This window comes from Pseudopipra pipra, chromosome W (assembly GCF_036250125.1).
Source record: "Pseudopipra pipra isolate bDixPip1 chromosome W, bDixPip1.hap1, whole genome shotgun sequence".
NCBI classification, from domain to species: Eukaryota; Metazoa; Chordata; class Aves; order Passeriformes; family Pipridae; genus Pseudopipra; species Pseudopipra pipra.
The window spans coordinates 9893473-9914637 of NC_087580.1; the positions used below are offsets into that span (position 1 = coordinate 9893473).

At 57.7% G+C, this 21165-nt stretch overlaps 4 protein-coding genes across 4 annotated transcripts in view; 1 reads left to right on the top strand and 3 right to left on the bottom strand.

The window, feature by feature from the left end:
- LOC135406023 (neurofilament medium polypeptide-like) overlaps nt 1-21165 on the bottom strand; it is a 187087-nt gene that overhangs the window by 87840 nt on the left and 78082 nt on the right. The gene's annotated exons all lie outside the window — the stretch shown is intronic.
- Nucleotides 5647-21165, bottom strand: part of LOC135406006 (HAUS augmin-like complex subunit 5) — a 35907-nt gene continuing 20388 nt past the window's right edge. The window contains exon 17 of the mRNA XM_064640520.1: nt 5647-5700. Coding sequence (XP_064496590.1) covers nt 5671-5700 — 30 coding nt within the window. The 3' untranslated portion in view covers nt 5647-5670. The remainder of the gene's footprint in view (nt 5701-21165) is intronic.
- On the top strand, nt 5792-8226 carry LOC135406276 (kallikrein-13-like; the record flags this gene model as incomplete). Its single annotated transcript, XM_064640700.1, has 3 exons — nt 5792-6176; nt 6572-6708; nt 7404-8226. Coding segments are annotated over 3 exons (684 nt in total), but the record flags the coding sequence as incomplete, so codon positions are not given.
- On the bottom strand, nt 15629-19215 carry CTU1 (cytosolic thiouridylase subunit 1; the record flags this gene model as incomplete). The annotated part of the gene is made up of 2 exons (XM_064640701.1): nt 15629-17680; nt 18378-19215. Coding segments are annotated over 2 exons (2370 nt in total), but the record flags the coding sequence as incomplete, so codon positions are not given.

The window sequence follows — 21165 nt, forward strand, 5'->3', positions numbered from 1 at the left end:
GAAGAAAACCATGAAACACAGGAAGAACCAGCCTTTCCCCCACAGTCTCACAGAAACAGCACAGACAGCATCCAAGCCTAGAATGGCTTGGCTTGGCAGGGACCTTAAAGATCATCCAGTTCCAAGCCTCCTGCTGTGGGCAGGGACACCTTCCAGCAGACCAGCTTGTTCACAACCCCATCCAACCTGGCCTTGAACACTTCCAGCCATGGGGCATCCACAGCTTCTCTGGGCAACCTGTTGCAGTTCCTCACCACCCTCACAGGAACCAATTTCTTCCTAGGATCAAATCTAAACCTCCTCTCTTTCCCTTTGAAGCCATTCCCCCTTGTCCTCTCCCTTACAGGCTCTTTTAAATGCACTCTCTTCATCCTTCTTGTAGGCTCCCTTCACACCCCAAAAGGCCACCAGTAGGTCACCCCAAAGCCTTCTCTTTGCCAGGCTGAAGGGTTGCAATTGTCCCAGCCTTTCCTCCTAGCAGAGGTGCTCCATCTTTCTGAGCCCCTTGGTGGCCTCCTCTGGGCTCAGTCCAACAGCTGGAGGTCCTTGCTGTGCTGAGGAGCCCAGAGCTGGATGCAGCCCTCCAGCTGGGCTCTCCCAAGGGCAGAGCAGAGAGGCAGAATGCCCTCCCTCCACCCGCTGGCCACGCTGCCTTGGACGCAGCCCAGGACACAATTGGCTCTCTGGGCTGCGAGCGCACATCGCCGGCTCATGTCCGGCCTCTCCTCCAGCCCAAGGGCTTCTCGGCAGGGCTGCTCTGCCCCTCTTCATCCCCCAGCCTGCACTGATACAGGGGCTGCCCTGAGCCACGGCCAGCAGCTTGCACTGGCTCCTGTTAAACCATCAGCAGATTGCCATGGGCCCACTTCTCCAGCTTGTCCAGGGCCCTCTGGGTGGCATCAGCTGTGTCAAACACACCCCTCAGCTTGGTGTCAGCTGCAAATTTGCTGAGGGTGCACTCCATCCCTTCCTCTGGATCATTAGTGAAGAGATTAAAGAACACTGGGCCCAGTCCAGACCCCTGAGGGACACCACTCGGCACTGATGGCCCTCAGCACTCTGAGCCATTGATCACCACCTCTGCATGGCACTGTTCACCCAATTTCTTATCCATCTAACAGTCCACACATCCAATCCATCTCTCTCCACTTTGGAGAGAAGGATGTTGTGGGGAACTGTGTCAAAGGCTTTCCAGAATGGCAGGGAAATGACATGGGTAGCCCTTGTCCACTGAGGCAGTCACTCCATCTTAGAAGGCCACCAGGTCGGTCAAGCAGGACTTGCCCTTGGCGAAGCTGTGCTGGTGCTTCCAATCACCTCCCTGTCATCCACGTGCCTTGACAGAGCTTCTAGAAGGATCTTTTCCATCACCTTCCCAGGCACAGAGGGCAGGCTGACAGGTTGGCAGTTCCCAGGGCCCTCCTTTCTACCCCTTTCAAAGATGGGGACAGTGGGTTTCCCTTTTTCCCATCACCCCAAATCACCAAACTCCTCCAAATTCCCCCTAATTCCCCGAAATCTTCACCCAAATCTCCTCTAAACCCCCTGATTTTCCCCAAAAATACCCTCAGACCCCCAAATTCCCCCCAAAACCCCAAAATCTTCCCCTAAAGCCCCATATCCCCCAAATCTTCCCCAAAATCTTCCCCAAATCCCCGAACCCCCACAAAATTTTCCCCAAATCCCCCAAATTCCCCCCAAAATCTCCCCCAAACCACCCAAATCCCCTCAAATCTTCCCCAAAGCCCCCAAATTCTCCAAATCCCCCCCAAATCTTCCCCCAAATTCCCCCCAAATCTGTCCCCAAATTCCCCCAAATCTCCCCACAAATCCCAAAAAATCTCCCCCATGCCCCCTGATTTTCCCCCAAAATCCCCTCAGATCCCCCAAATTCTCCCCCCAAATCCTCCAAAATCTTCCCCTAAATCCCCAAAGTCCCCCTAATAATTCCCCAAAATCTTCCCCCAAATCTCCCCTAAACCCCCCAATTTTCCCCCAAAAATCCCCTCAGACCCCCCAAATTCTCCCCAAAAACCCCAAAATCTTTCCCCAAACCCCCATATCCCCCCAAATCTTCCCCAAAATCCTCCAAAATCTTCCCTAAATCCCCAAAATCCCCCCAAAATCTCCCCATAACCCCCCGATTTTCCCCAAAAAAATCTTCTCAGACCCCCAAATCCCCCCAAAACCTCCCCAAATCTGCCCCAGACCCTCCCAACCCCCCGAAATCCCCCCTAAATCCTCCCTAAACCCCTCCAAATCTCCCCAAGTCCCCCCCAAAACCGCCCCAAATCCCCCCAAACATCCCTAAGTTTCCAATAATCCCCCCAAAATATCCCAAATCCTCCCCAAAATATCTCAAATCCCCCCAAGCCCCCAAATTCTTCCCCAAAACCCTCAGATTCCTCAGAACCCCCTCAAATCCCCCCAAATCTTCCCCAAATCCCCCCAAATCTTCCCCCAACCCCCCCAAATCTCCTCCAAACCCCCCAATTTTCTCCCCAAAATCCCCTCAGACACACCAAATTCTCCCCCCAAATCCCCCCAAAACCCCCAAAGCCCCCAAATCTTCCCCAAATTCCCCCCAAAATATCCCCCAGATCTTCCCCAAATTCCCCCCAAAATATCCAACCCCCCCCAAATTCCCCCCAAAATATTCCCCAACCCCCCCAAATTCCCCCAAAATCTCCCCCAATCCCCCCAAATTCCCCAGAAACCTCCCCAAATCTCCCCTCAAATCCCCCCAAAATCTCTGCAAATCCCCCAAACCCCCCAAAATCTCCCCCAAATCCCCCCAAAATCTTCCCCAAACCCTCCACCCCCCCAAATCTTCTCCAAATCCACAAAATCCCCCCAAAACCTCCCCAAATCTCCCCTCAAATCCCCCCAAAATCTCCCCCAAATCCCCCCAAAATCCCCCAAACCCCCTAAAATCTTCCCCAAACCCTCCCCCCCCCCAAATCTTCCCCAAACCCTCCAAACCCCCCTAAATCTTCCCCAAAATCCCCTCAGACCCCCCCAAAACCCCCCAGAACCCGCCCCCCGCGGGGCGGGGGAGGGGTGGGAAGGTGCCACCTGCCCCCCAAATTGGGGGGCGTGGCCGCTCAATTAATCAGCGCTAATTATCGATCGGCCGTTAATTATTAACGCGGAGCCCTTTGATAAGGGAGGGGACCAGCCCCGATCCCCAAAATCCCCCAAATCGCCCCAAATCCCCCCCATGGGGATCCTCCTCCTCCTCCTCCTCCTCGGCGCGACCCCCGGTGAGGGGGGAGGGGCCCCAAATTTGGGGAGGGGGAGGGAGGGGATTTTGGGGGGATTTAGAGGAGAATTGGGGGGATTTTGGGGGAGATTTGGGGGGGGGTTGGGAAAGATTTTGGGGAATTTGGGGGGGTGAGAAGATTTGGGGGGATTTGGGAAGGATTTCGGAGGGTTTGGGGAGTTTGGGGGGATTTGGGGGGTTTTAGAGGAGAATTGGGGGGATTTGGGGGGAGTTTCTGGGGGCTTTGGGAAAGATTTGGGGGTTTTGGGGGGAGATTTGGGGGTTTTGGGGGGAGATTTGGGGGTTTTGGGGGGAGATTTGGGGGAATTTGGGGGGGAAGATTTTGGGGAATTTGGGGGTTTTTGGGAAGATTTGGGAGGATTTGGGTGGAGATTTGGGGGAGTTTGAAGAAGATTTGGGGGGATTTGGGGAGTTTGGGCAGGCTTAGAGGAGAATTGGGGGGGTTGAGGGGAGATTTTGGGGGATTTGGGGGGATTTTGGGAAGATTGGGGGGGTTTGGTGGGTTTGGAGGGTTTAGAGGAGAATTGGGGGGATTTGGGGGGAGATTTTTGGGGGGTTGGGAAAGATTTTGGGGGGTTTTGGGGGAGATTTTGGGGGTTTTGGGGAAGATTTGGGGGTATTTGGGGAATTTTGGGGGGCATGGGGGGTTGGTGGATTTGGGGGGGTTAGAGGAGAGTTGGGGGGGTGGGGGGAGATTTTGGGGGTTTGGTAAAGATTTGGGGAATTTGGGGGTTTTGGGGGAAGATTTGCAGGGATTTTGGGGGGATTTGGGGAGTTTTGGGGGGCTTTGGGGGTTTGGGGGGGTTTAGAGGAGAATTGGGGGGTTGGGGGAGATTTTAGGGGATTTGGGGGGGATTTGCGGGGATTTGGGGGGATTTTGGGAAGATTTGGGGGTTTGGGAAGGATTTGGGGGGTTTAGAGGAGAATTGGGGGGATTTGGGGAGAGTTTTTGGGGGGGGTTGGGAAAGATTTTGGGGGATTTGGGGCGGATTTGGAGGGATTTGGAAGGGTTTGGTGGGATTTGGGGATATTTGTGGAGTTTTGGGGGCTTTTGGGGGGATTCGGGGGGGTTAGAGGAGAATTGGGGAGATTTGGGCAGAGATTTTGGGGGTCTGGGGGGATTCGGGGGGATTGGGGAGATTTGGTAGGGCTAGTGGGGTTTTGGGGGTGTTAGAGGGGATTTGGGGAATTTAGAGGGATTTGGAGGGGATTTTGGGAGATTTGGGGCCGTTTGGGGGGATTTAGGGGGGATTTGGGGGGATTACGGAGGAATTTGGGGGTGGAGTTGGGGAGATTTTTGGGGTCTGGGGGGATTTTGGGGGAAATTCGAGGGATTTGGGGGAGTTTGGGGGGGGTTGGGGAATTTGGGGGAAGATTTTGGGGGGTTTCTGGAGAATTTGGGAGGTCTGAGGAGATTTTTTTGGGGGAAAATCGGGGGGTTTAGGGGAGATTTGGGGGGAGATTTTGGGGGGTTGGGAAAGATTTTGGGGGAATTTGGGGGGGGTTGGGAAGATTGGGGAGATTTGGGGGGGGGTCTGGGGAATTTGGGTGGTTTGGGGAAGAATTTGAGGAGGGATTTTGGGGAGGATTTAGGGGTTCCGGGTGGGTTTTGGGGACATTTGGGGATATTTTGGGGGTCCCAGATTGGTTTGGGGGATATTTGGGGATATTTTGGGGGTCCCAGGTGGGTTTTGGGGACATTTGGGGGTATTTCGGGGGTACCGGGGGGGGTTGGGGGTATTTGGGGGTATTTCGGGGGTCCCGGGGGGGGGGGGTTCGGGGGTCATGACCCCCCCCGTCCCCCAGCGCGGGGGTCCCGTCGCATCGTGGGGGGCTCGGAGTGTCCCCGGGGGTCGCACCCGGCCCTGGTGGCGCTTTTCCAGTTCGACCAGTTCGTGTGTGGGGGGGTCCTGCTGACCCCCCAGTGGGTGCTGAGCGCGGCCCACTGCGCCACCAGGTGGGACTGGGAGCACTGGGAGGGGATTGGGGGGGGACTGGGAGGGGATTGGGGGGCACTGGGAGGGACTGGGAAGGGATTGGGGGGGATTGGGAGGGCACTGGGAGGGGTTTGGGTGGGACTGGGAGGGGATTGGGTGGGACTGGGAGGGGGTTGGAGGGCACTGGTTGTTACTGGGAGGGTCTGGGAGCTGCTGGGGGACGCTGGGAGCTACTGGGGGGAAACTGGTGATTACTGGTGCATACTGGGAGCACTGGGGGTTACTGGTGGTTACTGATGTGCACTGGTGCATAGTGGTGGTTACTGGTGCATACTGGGGGGGGGTCTCACCGGTGCCCCCCTCAGCCCCCTGCGGGGGGGCACAGCCTGGGGGGGGCCGCAGTGCCCGATGGCACTGGGAGCTACTGGGGGATACTGGGAGCACTGGGAGCTACTGGGAGCTACTGGGGAGCACTGGGAGGTTACTGGGGGGCACTGGAGGGTACTGGGGGGGGTTACTGGGAGCACTGGGAGCTACTGGGGGGCACGGGGAGCTACTGTGGGGCACTGGGGGGGGCACTGGGGGCACTGGGAGCACTGGGCGTTACTGGGAGCACTGGGGGTTACTGGTGCATACTGGTGGTTACTGGTGCGTACTGGGGGGTCTCACCGGTGCCCCCCTCAGCCCCCTGCAGGTGCAGGCGGGGGGGCACAGCCTCTCGCAGCCCTCTGGGCACGAACAGTTCGCGGCGGTGGCGGAGCTGGTGCCGCACCCGGAATTCCAGGGGGGAGGAGATCCCGGATTCCAGAACCGATCCCACGACCTGCTGCTCCTGCGGGTGGAGCCCCCCTTCACCTGGACCCCCCTGGTGCAGCCCCTCCCCCTCCCCGAGGACCTCCCGGACCCTGGAGAGAACTGCACGGCCATGGGCTGGGGGAGCACCGGGGGGGAGCTGGGTGAGAGACTGGGGGGACTGGGAGGGACTGGGTGGGGACTGGGAGGGAACTGGGAGGGACTGGGATGAGCTGGGAGGGGACTGGGGGTGACTGGGAGGGACTGGGATGAACTGGGAGGGGACTAGGGGGGGGGACTGGGACCTACTGGGACAAACTGAGACCAGTAAAGGAGGGACTGGGATGGACTGGGATGAACTGGGAGGGTTGGTGGCACCGGCTCAGGGTTCCAGGGGTCCCCAGGTGGGGGGTTGTCCCTGTCCCAGGTGTGTCCCCAAGTGTGTCCCCTGTCCCAGGTGTGTCCCAGCTGTCCCCAGGTGTGCCCAGGTGTGTCCCAGATGTGTCCCAGCTGTCCCCAGGTGTGTCCCAGGTGTGTCACCCTGGCCGTGTCCCCGCAGACTTGTACCCGGACGTCCCTCAGTGTGTCACCGTGGCCGTGCTGGGTGACACCGAGTGCCAGGTGTCCTACGGGCCGCAGGTGACCGAGGACATGCTCTGCGCCGGCGTCCCCGAGGGCGGCAAGGACTCCTGCCAGGTACGGCCAGGGGACACCACCCTGGCCCCAGGTGACAACACCTTGTCCCCGGGTGACATCAACCTGACCTTGTCCCAGGTGTCCCCACCCTGTCCCAGTGTCCCACTCCCATGTCCCCAGGTGACACCACCTTGTCACCAAGTCCCACCCACTTGTCCCCCTGTGCCATCCCTCTGCCCCAGGTGTCCCACCTTGTCCCCAGGTGCCACCTCCTTGTCCCCAAGTCCCAACCACTTGTCCTCAAGTGACACCATCATGTCCCCGTGTCCTTCTCCCATCCTCTTGTCCCCAAGTGCCACCCACTTGTCCCCAGGTGACACCAGTTGGTCCCCAGGTCCCACCCCCTTGTCCCCAGGTGTCCCCACCCTGTCCCTGTGTCCTTCTCCTGTGTCCCCTCCCCTTGTCCCAGGTGCCACCATCGTGTCCCCAGGTAACACCACTTGGTTCCCAAGTCCCACCCCCTTGTCCCCAGGTGCCACCATCATGTCCCCGTGTCCTTCTCCCGTGTCCCATCCCCTTGTCCCCCGGTGCCACCCCCTTGTCCCCTGTGTCCCCTCCCATGTCCCCCCTTGTCCCCTCTCACACCTTGTGGGTGTCCCTGGTGCCACCCTTTGTGTCCCCTCTCATCCCCAGGGTGACTCTGAGTGTCCCCAGTGCCACCCCCGTGTCCCCAGTGCCACCCTTTGTCCCCTCAGGGTGACTCCGGGGGACCTCTCGTGTGCCAGGGGCTCCTCCAGGGCATCGTGTCCTGGGGGGAACACCCCTGTGGGCAGCCGGGGCGCCCGGGGGTCTACGCCAGCGTCCAGTGGCACCTCCAGTGGATCCTGGGGGTCATTGGGGAGGCAGAGACCCCCTGACCTCTCCCAAAAAACCCTGACCCCCCCAAACCCACCCTGGGACCCCTCAACCCTCCTGAGACCAACCAGGACCTTCTGAGACCAACCAGGACCTGGGCTGGACCCGGGGGGGCATCAGGGGGGAGGCAGAGACCCCCCAGGGGACCTCTGAGACCCCCTGACCCTCCCCGAAAAAAATCTGGGACCCTCTGACCCCCCCAAACCCACCCTGGGACCCCCTGACCATTCTGGGATCAACCAGGACCTCCTGAGACCAACCAGGACCTGGGCTGGACCCGGGGGGGGCATCGGGAGGGGGCAGAGACCCCCCGGGGACCTCCGAGACCCCCTGACACCCCCTCCCAAAGTACCCCGACATGCCTTGACTCCCCCAAACCCACTCTGGGTCCCCCCGACCCCATCAAATCACCCCAGTGACCCTCTGACCCCTCTGTGACCCCCTGACCCCCAAAAAACCCCCTGACTCCCCAAACCCACCCTGGGACCCCCCCGAACCCTCTGTGACCCCTTGACCCCCCAAAAAACCCCCTGGGACCCCAAAGTGACCCCTCTGCGACCCCCTCACCCCCCAAAAAACCCCCTGGGACCCTCTGACCCCTCTGTGACCCCCTGCCCCCCCAAAAAACCCCCCTGACCCCCCAATAAAGCCCCTTTGGCATCACTAGGCTGGTTTTTGAGGCTTCCGGGGGGCGGAAATGGGGGGAAAATGGGGGCAAAGGGGCAAAATCGGGGGCAAAGGGGGGGAGAAATTGGGGAGAAATGGGGAAAAAATTTTGGGGATCCCGGGCTTGATTTTGGGGTGGTTTTGGGGTGGATCTGGGGGGTCCTGGGGTGGATTTTGGGGCAGTTTTGGGGGATTTTGGGGCTCCCGGGGAGGATTTTGGGGCAACTTGAGGGGAGTTTGAGGGTCCCGGGGTTTATTTTGCAGGTCCCGGGGTGGATTTTGAGGGTCCTGGGTGGATTTTGGGAGATTTTCAGACAGTTTTGGGGGATTTTGGGGGGCCCGGCGTGGATTTTGGAGGTCCGGGGTTAGACTTTGGAGGATTTGGGGTCCAGAGGTGGATTTTGGTGGTCCCAGGGTGGATTTTGAGGCAGTTTTGGGGGATTTTGGGGGTCCTGGGGTCGATTTTGAGGAGGTTTTGGGGGATTTTTGAGGGTCCTGGTGTGGATTTTGGGGCTTCCGGGGTGGATTTTGGGGCTCCTGAAGTAGGTTTTGAGGTGGCTTGGGGGGACTTGGGGGGTCCCGGGGTGGATTTTAGGGCTGTTTTGGGGAATTTTGGGGGTCGTGAGGTGGATTTTTGGGGTCCCGGGGTGGATTTTGGGGTTCCCCTAACCCTAACCCCTAACCCTAAGCATTAACTCTATTTCTCAGCATCCCAGGGTGTTGTGACTGGTAACTGTGAGCGGTTGTTCTCCTCCTCATGACAATTCGAGTGTTCTGGTGCTTTGGGATCTGGGTGAGAGGGGTCGAGGGGCCGGGAAGGTCTTTAGGGACGGGCTGAATTAGGGTCAGAGTGTGCTTTGCTCAGGTTTTGCCATTTAAGATTTAGGATGGCATTGGGTGCAGTGAGGTTTTTTTGACAGGTTCTTTTTTTGACGGGGTTCTGGGTGGAGTTGGGTTGTGATTTGAGCACTTTAGGCCATAATTTTTTTAACGGAAAACAATTTTTTTTGCCGTAATTCTGTTGCTGCCCACGAGGCCGGCAGCGTTTCTATAATTTTCCCATGGTGGTCGCGATTCCCTTTCGGGAGGTGGAGACGCGGTGGATTTTTTCCTGTCTTGTCGGGAGGTGGTTGTAGGGAACCAAACGGGTGTCCCAGTCAGAGGCCCCGAGACAGGGGGCTCAGCCCGAGGCCTCTGAGATAACACAGGAATCCACGAAAAGACCAGTTACAGAATATATACCGGTATATATTTAGCAATACCAGTGTGTTATTAGAAGGTTTGAAAGAAGTGTGTAAACTTAAAAAATGTGTGTAGCAGTATAAAAAGTAGATCCCTGCGTGCCTTCTTTTCTGTACCTTAGAAATCAATGATCTAAGTGTGACAAAAGTACGTTCATGTCAACATTGGAGGCCTTTTTTTCTGCCGTTTGTCTGGGGACGACGAGGACGAAGAATAAAGCCTCGAACTCATAACGCAGTCCGATCGTCTTTCTAAACAACTAAAAGACACTCCAAAAAAGTGCAAAACCACATTAGACGACTTTTAGGCGTCGGGAGGCGGCTGCGACCGAGAACGTTTTTCCCGTGCAATTCCCTCTTGTGCTCCCGAGGTGGCAGAGCCGCTCCGCGTTTGTTAAATCGCTCGTTTTAACAGGAGTTGTGCGCAGAGATGCGCCCGTCGTTTGAGGAATCGGTTTGATTTTTTCAGGTGGTTTCTGGTCCGATGCGTGTCTGCGGTGAAATGCGGTGCCGATGGGGGTGATTGAGGGGGTTTTAATTCCGTGTGAACTCACTTGAATGTGTGACCGTGTCCGCGCGCGGTTCGTGAGCCGCTCTCGGCACTACCCGGACAGCGAGAGCTTTCTGGGCGGGCACCTTTGGGCTGGGAGGAATCTTCGTCCGTACTGAATTTTGGGAGGGATCGCCCCAGACCCCTGATCCTCCCCAGACTGCCGGTACCGCCCCTGGGAGCACCCCCAGGCCCCGGTACCCCCCGGACCCCGAGATCACCCCCAGGTCCCCAGTACTGCCAGGACCCCCAGTACTGCCCCCCTCCGATCACCCCCAGACCCCGGTACTGCCCCCCCCGATCACCCCCAGACCCCGGTACCCCTGGACTGCCCGTACTGCCCCCCGGACCACCCCCAGACCCCGGTACTGCTCCTCCAATCACGCCCAGACCGCTGGTACCACCCCCCAGATCACCCCCAGACCCTGGTACCCCCCAGACCGCCTGTACCGACCCCCGCATCACCCCCGGGGCCGCCTCCAGACGCCGAGACGCCCCCAAACCACCCCCCAGGGGTGGCTCCCCCTTTCCGGTACCCCCCAGCATTGCCCTCTCCCCCTCCCCTGCTACCCCCCGGGGGCTCCTAGTGCCCCGAGTCCCCCTCCAGTCCTCCCAGTGCCCCCACGCTGGTGCTGTGGGGACCCCTCTGGTATAGCCCACCCCCCAGGGAGAGCCCCAAACCCCCCCAATGCCCCCAGTTCTCCTTCGACCAGCCCCTCCCTGTACCGCCTCAGGCCTAACCCAAAATCATCCAAAACTGCCCTAAAATAAACCCTTGGAGCCCAAATTCACCCAAAACCACCCCAAAATCCACCCTGGGACCCCAGAATTCCCCAAAACCACCCCAAAATCCACCTCGGGACTCCCCAAATCCACCCCAGAAGCCTCAAAATCCCCCAAAACTGCCCCAAAAATCACCCCAGGACCCCCAAAATCCACCCCGTGACCCTCAAAATCCATGTGTGGACCCCAAAAAACCACCTCAAAATCCACCCCGGGACCCCCCAATTCCCCAAAACTGCCCCAAAATCAAATATGGGACTTCAAAAATCCCCCAAAACCACCCCAAAATCCACCCTGGGACTCCCCAAACCCACCCTGCGAGCCCCAAATCCCCCAAAACCTCCCCAAAATCCACCCCAGGACCACCAAAATCAACTCGGGACCCCCAAAATCCACCCCAATACTCCCAAAATCCCCCCAAAATCCACCCCGGGAGCCCCAAAACCCTCCAGAACAGCCCAAAAATCCACGCCGGGATCCCCAGAATCCAACCTGGGAGCCCCAAAATCCCACAAAAATGCCCCAAAATCCACTGCAGGACCCCCAAAATCCCCCCAAACCGACCCAAAATCCCCCCAAATATCATAGAATCATAGAATCAGATGGGTTGGAAAGGACCTCTGAGATCATCAAGTCCAACCCTTGATCCACTACCACCACAGTTGCTAGACCATGGCACTGAGTGCCATGTCCAGCCTCATCTTAAAAACCTCCAGGGACGGAGAATCCACCACTTCCCTGGGCAGCCCATTCCAATGCCTGATTACCCTCTCTGGGAAGAAATTCTTTCTAATGTCTAACTTAAACCTCCCCTGGCGCAGCTGAAGACCGAGCCCTCTTGTCCTACTGCTGATTGCCTGGGAGAAGAGACCAACCCCCACCTGGCTACAACCTCCTCTCAGGGAGTTGTAGAGAGCAATGAGGTCTCCCCTGAGCCTCCTCTTCTCAAGGCTAAACAACCCCAGCTCCCTCAGCCTCTCCTCATAGGACTTGTGCTCCAGTCCCTTCCCCAGCCTTGTTGCTCTTCTCTGGACCTGCTCCAGCACCTCCAGGGCCTTCCTGAGCTGAGGGGCCCAGAACTGGACACAGCACTCCAGGGGTGGCCTCACCAGTGCTGAGTCCAGGGGCAGAATCACTTCCCTGGTCCTGCTGCCACACTCTTCCTCAGCCAGGCCAGGATCCACTGGCCTTCTTGGCCACCTGGGCACACTGCTGGCTCATGTTCAGCCTCCTGTCGATCAGCACTCCCAGGTCCCTCTCTGCCTGGCTGCTCTCCAGCCACTCTGTCCCCAGCCTGTAGTGCTGCAGTGGGTTGTTGTAGCCAAAGTGCAGGACCCGGCACTTGGCCTTGTTGAACCTCATCCCATTGGAATCAGCCCATCTCTCCAGTCTATCCAGATCCCTCTGCAGAGCCCTCCTGCCTTCCAGCAGGTCGACACTCCCTCCCAACTTGGTGTCGTCTGCAAATTTGCTGATGATGGACTCAATCCCCTCATCTAAATCATCAATAAAGATGTTAAAAAGGACTGGACCCAACACAGACCCCTGGGGAACACCACTGGTGACCGGCTGCCAGCTGGATGCAGCTCCATTCACCAGCACTCTCTGGGCCCGGCCCTCCAGCCAGTTCCTGACCCAGCACAGAGTGCCCCTGTCCAAGCTACCAGCTTTTCCAGGAGTGTGCCATGGGAGACAGTGTCAAAGGCCTTGCTGAAGTCCAGACAGACACATCCACAGCCTTCCCCTCATCCACCAGCGGGTCACCTGATCGTAGAAGGAGATCAGGTTGGTCAGACAGGACCTGCCCCTCCTAAACCCCTGCTGGCTGGGTCTGATCCCTTGTCCATCCTGCAGGTGCTGTGTGATTGCACCCAGGATGATCTGCTCCATAACCCTGCCAGGCACTGAGGTCAGACTGACAGGCCTGTAGTTACCTCGGTCCTCCTTCTGGCCCTTTTTGTGGATTGGTGTGACATTTGCCAACTTCCAGTCATCTGGGACCTCCACAGTGAGCCAGGACTGTTGGTAAATGATGGAGAGCGGCTTGGCGAGCTCTTCTGCCAGCTCCCTCATCACCCTGGGGTGGATCCCATCTGGTCCCATAGACTTGTGAGGACCCAAGTGGCTCAGCAGGTCGCTGATTGTTTCCTCCTTGATTACGGGGGGACTATTCAGCTTCATATTCCTATCTACATGCTCCAGAAGCCAGCTGTCCTCAGAGAGACCTGTCCTACCATTGAAGACTGAGATAAAGAAGGTGTTAAATACCTCAGCCTTTTCCTCATCTTTAATAACTATGTTCCCCCCCATGTCCATTAAAGAATGGAGGTTTTCCTTGTCCCTCTTTTTGCTACTGATGTATCTATAGAAAGACTTTTTATTTTCCTTAACAGAAGTGGCAAGACTGAGTTCAAGTCTTGCCTTTGTCTCTCTGATTTTCTTTCTACATGACCTAACTAAATTCCTGAACTCTTCCTGAGTAGCCAGTCCTTTTTTCCATAATAGGTAGGCTCTCTTTTTCATCCTAATTTCCCTCAAGATCTCCCTGTTCAGCCAGGCTGGCTGTCTTCCCTGCCAGCTTGCCTTTCGGCACACTGGGGCAGCCTGCTCTTGTGCATTTAAGACTTCCTTCTTGAAGTATGTCCATCCCTCCTGGACTCCTTTGTTTTCAAGGGCTGTTCCCCATGGTACCCTCTGAACCAGTCTCTTGAACAGGCTGAAATCTGCCCTCCGGAAGTCCAGCGTAGAGATTTTATTGATGGCCCTTCTTGCATCCCTGAGTATTGAGAATTCTATTATTTCATGGTCACTGTGCCCCAAAATCCACCCTGGGATCCCAAAAATCCACCCCGGGACCACCAAAATCCCCCAAAACTGCCCAAAAATCTCGAAAAACCACCCAAAAATCCCCCAAAACTGCCCCAAAATCCTCTTTGAGACCCCCAAAATCCACTCTGGGCCCCCCCAAATCCCCCAAAACCGCCACAAAATCCACCCCGGGACCCCCAAAACTGCCACAAAATCCACCCCGGGACCCCTAAAATCGACACTGGGACTCCAAAATCCACCCGAGGACCCCCAAAATCCCTCCAAACCGCCACAAAATCCACCCCAGGACACCCAAAATCGACTCTAGGACTCCAAAATCCACCTCTAACCCCTCAAATCCCCCAAAACCGCCACAAAACCCACACTGAGACCATAAGAATCTACCTCGAGATGCCCAAAATCCACCCCGGGATCCCCAAAATCGACTCTGGGACTCTAAAATCCACCTCTAACCCCCCAAATCCCCTAAAACCGCCCAAAAATCCACCCTGAGATCACCAAAATCTCCTTCGAGATGCCCAAAATCCATGCCGAGACCCCCAAAATCCCACAAAATCGCCCTAAAATCCACCCCTGGAGCCCCAAAATCCCACAAAACTGCCTCAAAATCCACCTTGAGACCTCCAAAATCCACTCTGGGACCCCCAAAACTGCCCCAAAATCCACCCCGGGACCCCGAAAATCCCCCCAAACCGCCCCAAAATCCTCCAAAAGCGCCCCAAAGTCGTTCCTGGGCCCCCCAAAATCCACTCCGGGAGCCCAAAATCCACCCGGCACTCGCAAAATCCCCCAAGACCACCCCAAAATTTATCTCGGGAGCCCAAAATTCACTCCGGGATCCCCAAAATCCACCAAAACCGCCACAAAATCCACCCCAGGACCCCCAAAATCCCTCAAAGCCGCCCCAAAATCATCCCCGGAACCTCCAAAATCTACCCCGGGACTCCCAAAATACTCCAAAATCCACCCAAAATCCTCCCCACGACCCTCCAGTTCCCCGGCCCCGCCCAGCTGGTAATGACGTCACATATGGGCGGGGTCTGGGAGCACTGAGAGACATTGGGAGGGAACTGGAGGGTCACTGGGAGGGACTGGGAGTGATACTGGGGGTGAACTGGGAGGAACTGGGAGGGACTGGGAGGGGATTGGGGGAGACTGGGAGGGAACTGGAGGGTCACTGGGAGAACTGGGAGTGATACTGGGAGGGACTGGGAGGGACTGGGAGTGATACTGGGGGTGAACTGGGAGGAACTGGGAGGGACTGGGAGGGGATTGGGGGAGACTGGGAGGAAACTGGAGGGTCACTGGGAGAACTGGGAGTGATACTGGGAGGGACTGGGAGGGACTGGGAGTGATACTGGGGGTGAACTGGGAGGGACTGGGAGCGATACCGAGGGTCACCACCCCAAACAAGCCCCACCCACCCAAAAATGAATCCCGCCCACCTCCAACTGAGGGGGCGGTGCTTTGCTGGGATCACGTGATGTCACTTCTGCCAATCGACAAGAGGGACACGCCCCCCCAGTTCAAACCAGTTCCCTCCCACTGCCCCCTTTAGGCGTCCTCCGCTTGTCTCATTTGCATAACCCCGCCCCTCAGAGAGCACCGTAATTTGCATGTCTATGCCCACAGGTCTGCATCCTTCTGAGTTGCCTTCATTTGCACAGTCACGCCTCCCACACTCCCTTATTTGCATATCAACACCACTCCCCATTTCCTTGCCCTGGTTCATTTGCATAACTCCGCCCCCAGGGCGACATCTCATTTGCATATTCACACCACTCCCCACCTCCTTCACCTCGTCCTTATTTGCAAAACCTCACCCCTGACATACCCTCATTTGCATACCCACACCACTCTCCCTGTCCTGCCTTCATTTGCATGGCCCCACCCACCAGTTCACTCTCATTTGCATACCAGCCCAGGTCACTCACCCTCCCCAACTGTGTTGCCACGCCCCCATCGTTTGCATAACAAGGACTGCCCACAAACAAGCCTCATTTGCATAATTTGTTTTGTGATCGTTGGGCATCATTTGCATGAACACGCCCCCAAAAGCGACCCCTCCTTTGCATGGACATGTCCCAAAAGCAGATCCTCATTTGCATGGACACACCCCCAAAAAGAGATCCAGGCCCCCCCCAACTGACCCTGGGGACCCAAAATTGCCCCCCAGAGTCCCCCAAAGTGACTCCAGGACCCCCAAAACTGCCCAAGGGACCCTCTGACTGCCCCTGGGACCTCCAAAACTGCCCCCGGGACCCCCAAAACTAACCCACGGACCCCCAAACTACCCCAGGGACCTCCAAACTGCCCCCACAGTCCCCCAGACTGACCCTGGGACCTCCAAAACTGCCCCAGGGACCCCAAAAACTAACCCACGGACCCCCAAACTGATGCCAGGGACCCAAAATACGCACTGAGGGACCCCTAAACTGCCCCCCAGGGACCCCTAAACTGCCCCTGGGACCCCTAAAACTGCCCCAGGGACCCCCAAACTGCCCCCATGACCCCCCTCAGAAGTCCCAGATGTCAAGGCCCCCCCGGACGTGCCCGAAGCCTCTCAGGTAGCGCCGCTCAGAGTGACCTCCCCGCGAAACCACCTCGACCTGTACTTCCCGGCCCAGGGGGCCACCAGAACCAGCCCCGTGGCCACCAAAAGCGGTCCCGTGGCCACAGCCCCCGTGGCAACCAAAACTGTCCCCATGACCACCAGAATTGCCCCCGTGGCCACCAGCTTGACTACCAGCCCTGGGGCCATCAGCCCTGCAGCCACAGCCCCCGTGGACACCAGAACTGCCCCCGCAGCCACCACCCTCACAGCCAGTAGCCCCCTGGCCACGACCCCCCTCCTGGTGGCCACCACCCCCCTCCTGGTGGCCACCAACACCATTTCTAGCGCCCTCAACCCTGTGGCCACCGCTCTCATCCCAGTGGCCATCACCCCCCTCTCGATGGCCAGCACTCCCATCTCCGGGCCCCCCAACCCTGTGGCCACCACGAGGCCCATCCCAGTGGCCACCACTCCCATCTTCAGGTCCCCCAACCCCGTGGCCACCACAGGGCCCATCCCAGTGGCCACCCCGCTCTCCCCCCTCACCCTCCCATTGCCCGTCCGCCCCGGTAGCCACCCTGACCCCGCGCTTGCCCAACGCCAACTGCGGCCTCCCTTTGTCCAGGGCGGCCAGGAGGGCGCAGGCCATGCATAGGTCACCGCTGGCCACTGACCCGCAGCGCCCGCAAGCCCCTGGTGGCTCCCCCGTGCCTGGCGCCGCCCCCAGGGCCAGCCGACGCCCTGAGTGGGCCAACGCGGCCACAGTCGCCGGCCGGGTGGCCTCCAGGTCCTTGAGGAGGGCGCGGGGGTGTCCCCGGAAGGCCAAGGGCGCATGGTGGCACTCGGAGCTGGCGTAGGAGAGCCCCAGGAAGTGGGCGTAGAGCACGATCTCCCTCTGCGCTGCATGACGCAGCGGCTTCAGCCGTGGCACCACCGGGGGGGCGGCATTGGGTCGGGGGGGGGTCTGAATGCGTTTCCTTGGGTTCCTGTTGAATTTCGTTGGGTTTCCATTGCTGTTTCTTAGGTTTCCCTTGAGTTCTGATGAATTGTCCTTGGGTTGCATTGAGTTTCTGTCGAATTTTGTGGGGTTTCTGTTGGGTTCTGATGACTTGTCATTGGGTTCTGGTGAGTTGCCGTTGGGTTCCATTGGGTTTCCGTTGGGTTCCGATGAGTTGTCATTGGTTTTCGTTAGGTTTCTGTTGGGTTCCTTCTTGGTGGTCCCAGTGGCCTCATTGGCCTCAGTGGCCTTGTTGGTGGCACCAGTGGCCTCGCTGGTGGCCGTGGTGGCCTCATTGGCCCCAGTGGCCTCGTTGGTGGCCCTAGTGGCTTTGTTGGCCCCAGTGGCCTCGTTGGTGGCCCTGGAGAACTCACTGGTGGCCACGGTGGTCTCGTTGGTGGCCCCGGTGGCCTCGTTGGCTGCACGCCGCAGCCGGGCCACGTCCCCGCGCAGGAAGTTCATCAGAACCGTCTCGGCCACGTCGTCAGCATTGTGACCTGGGGGGGCCCAGTGATCACCAGTGACCTCCCAGTGACCACCAGTGACCTTCCAGTGACCAGCAGTGACCTCCCAGTAACACCCAGTGACCACCAGTGACCTCCCAGTGACCACCAGTGACCTCTCAGTGAGCACCAGTGACCTCCCAGTAACACCCAGTGACCTCCCAGTGACACCCAGTGACCTCCCAGTGACACCCAGTGACCTCACACTCACCCCAATCCCATCTCAGTTTCCCCCAAGCCCCCCCCAGTCCCTTCTACCCCCTCCCAGTCCCCCTGAATCCCCTCCCAGTCCCTCCCGCTCCCCTCCCAGTTCACCCCAGTCCCCTCCCAGTGCTCCCAAATCCCCTCCCAGTCCCTCCCAGTTCCCCCCAGTACTCACCAGTTGCTATCCAGTCGGCCCCCATCTCCCTGGCCCCCCTCTCCAGTGCCTCCCAGTTGCCTCCCAGTCCCCCCCAATCCCCACCCAGTCCCTCCCAATCCCCTCCCAGCCCCCCCCCACTCCCTCTCAATTCCTCCCAGTTCCCTCCATTCCTCTTCCAGTCCCTCCCACTGCTCTCTAACCCCCTCCCAGTCCCCCCCAGTGCTCACCAGTCACTACCCACTCTGCCCCCATCTCCATGGCCCCCCTCCCACTCCCCTCCCAGTCCCCCCCAATCCCCTCCCAGTCCCTCCCAGTCCCCCCATCGCTCACCAGTCACTATCCAGTCAGCCCCCATCTCCCCGGCCCCCCTCTCCATTGCCCTCCTCCTGAGGACCCCGCAGAGGGTGCAGCGGCTCCTCCCGCCCAGCGCCGGCCCCGCCTGGTCCACGGTGAGCCCGAAGAGCTCCCAGTGCTCCACCACGAGCAGGGGCAGGGGCAGGGCCAGGGCCACCTCCCTGAGGGCCACCAGGGAGGGCTCTCGGTAGCCGGCGATGCCCTCGTCCACGGCCAGCAGCGCCAACCTCAGCCCCAAATTGTGGCACCGATCCAACCGGGACAGAACGTGGGCCAGCACGGTGGAATCTTTGCCCCCCGAGGCCGCCACGGCCACCCCCTGCCCCGGTTTGGGGGTTCCCGAGGGGTCCCCGAGCAGGGCACGGAGGGTCTCGGCCTCGAAGGCGGCGACGAAGCAGCGGCGGCAGAAGGGGAGGAGGGAGCGGGAGCGCAGCAGGGACGAGGGGTTGGGGCAGCGGGAGCAGCGAGGGGGGGGGCATGGCTGGGCCTGCAGGGGGGAAAAAGGGGGGAAAAAGAGGGAAAAACAGTCAGAGGGAGGCGGGAATTCCAACAAAAAAATGGAGATTCCCCATAAATGGGGGGTTTTGGGCCTAAAACAGGTGGTTTTGGTCCTAAAATGGACCAAAAAATGGGTATTTTTAGCCCTAAAATGAGGGGTAGGTTTGGTCCTAAAATGGACACTTTTGGTCAAAAAAATGGGTATTTTCGGTCCTAAAATGAGGGGTGTTTTTGGTCCGAAAATGGGTGGGGTTGGTCCTAAAATGGATAGTTTTGATAAAAAAAAGGGTATTTTTGGTTCTAAAACTGAGGGGAGGGTTGGTCAAAAAATGGGAATTCCCCACAAATGGGGATTTTTGGACCTAAAATGGGTGGTTTCGATCCTAAAATGGACACTTTTGGTCAAAAAAACAGGTATTTTTGGTTCTAAAATGGGGGGTGGTTTTGGTCCTAAAACAGTCACTTTTGATTAAAAAAATGGGTAGTTTTGGGCCTAAAATGGGGGGTGGTTTCAGTCCTAAAATGGACAGTTTTGGTCAAAAAAATGGGTATTTTTGGTCCTAAAATTAGGAGGAGGGGTGTTCAAAAAATGGGAATTCCCCACAAATGGGGATTTTTGGGCCTAAAAAGGGTGGTTTCGGTCCTAAAATGGACATTTTTAATCAAAAAAAATGGGTATTTTTGGTTCTAAAATGGGGAGTGGTTTTGGTCCTAAAACGGATAGTTTTGGTTAAAAAATGTGTATTTTTGGTCCTAAAATTGCAGGGGGGGTTGGTCAAAAATGGGAATTTTTGGGCCCAAATGGGTATTTTCAGGTCCAAAAACGGGAATTTTCAAAAACGCGCAAATTTGGTTAAAAAAAAAATAGGAATTTTTAGCCCCCCAAATGGTCATTTTTACACCCAAACTGGTTATTTTTGAGAACTAAAATGTTCTTCTTTAGCCAGAAACGAGACTTTTTGGCCCCAAAATGTGAATTTTCAGCCCTAAATCGGTAGTTTTGAACCAAAAATGGGTATTTTTGGCCCAAGATGGATGTTTTTAGCCCCAAAACGGACACTTTTAGACACAAAATCAATACTTTGGGTCAACACATGGGAATTTTCTGCCCCAAATCGGTAATTTTGGTCAAAAAATGAGTATTTATAGTCTCAAAAACAGGTATTTTTGAACCTAAAATGGGTAGTTTTGGACCTCAACGGGGTATTTTGGGTCAAAAAATGGGATTTTTTTAGCCCCAAAATGTGTATTTTTGGGCCTAAAACGGACATTTTTAGACCCGAAGTTGGTATTTTTGGCCGAAAAATGAGAATTTTTGGTCCCAAAATGGGGATTTTTGGAAGTAAAATGAGAGAATTTTGAACCTAAAATCCCCCTCAGAGCCCCCAAAACTCTTCAGAACTCCCCCAAGAGTCCCCTTGGACCCCCCAAATCCCCCTCGGACCCCCCAAATCCCCCCCCGAGACACAAATGGTCCCTCCCAGACCCCCCAAATCCCCCTCAGAGCCCCCCAAACTCTTCAAGACCCCCCAAAACTCCTCTTGGGCCCCCCAAATCCCCCTCGAACCCCCCAAATCCCCCCTTTGGGACAGAAATGGTCCCTCCCAGACCCCCCAAATCCCCCTCAGGGCCCCCAAATCCCCCCGGGGACCCCCCAAATCCCCCCTCCCGAGACACAAATGGTTCCTCCTAGACCCCCCAAATCCCCCCGGGACCCCCAAATCCCCCCCATGGGACAGAAATAGTCCCTTCCTGGACCCCACAACCCCCCCCCAGAGCCCCCAAATCCCTCCCTGGACCACCCAAATCCCCCCCACCAAAACCCTGATTGGTCCCTCCCAGACCCCCCAAATCACCCTCAGAGCCCACAAATCCACCCCCTGGACCCCCCAACACACCCCCCCGAAACAGAAATGGCCCCTCCCAGACTCCCCAAATCCCCCTCAGAGCCCCCAAAACTCATCAAGATCCCCCCAAAACTCCCCTTGGACCACCCAAATCCCCCTCGAACCCCCCAGCCCCCCCCCTCCGAGACACAAATGGTTCCTCCCAGACCCCCCAAACCCCCCCGGCACCCCCCAAGACCCCCCGTTCCCCCCCTCCCCTCCCCCCCCCGTCACCTTCCGTTGGTTCGGCCCGTCCGTGGCCTCCTCGCCCTTTTCCCGCCGTACCCCGCGCGCGCTCAGGCCACGCCCACCGCCCACGCAAACGACCAATCGGCGCCTTCTCTCCCAGTCTTAACCCCGCCCCGCCCCGTATCGACCAA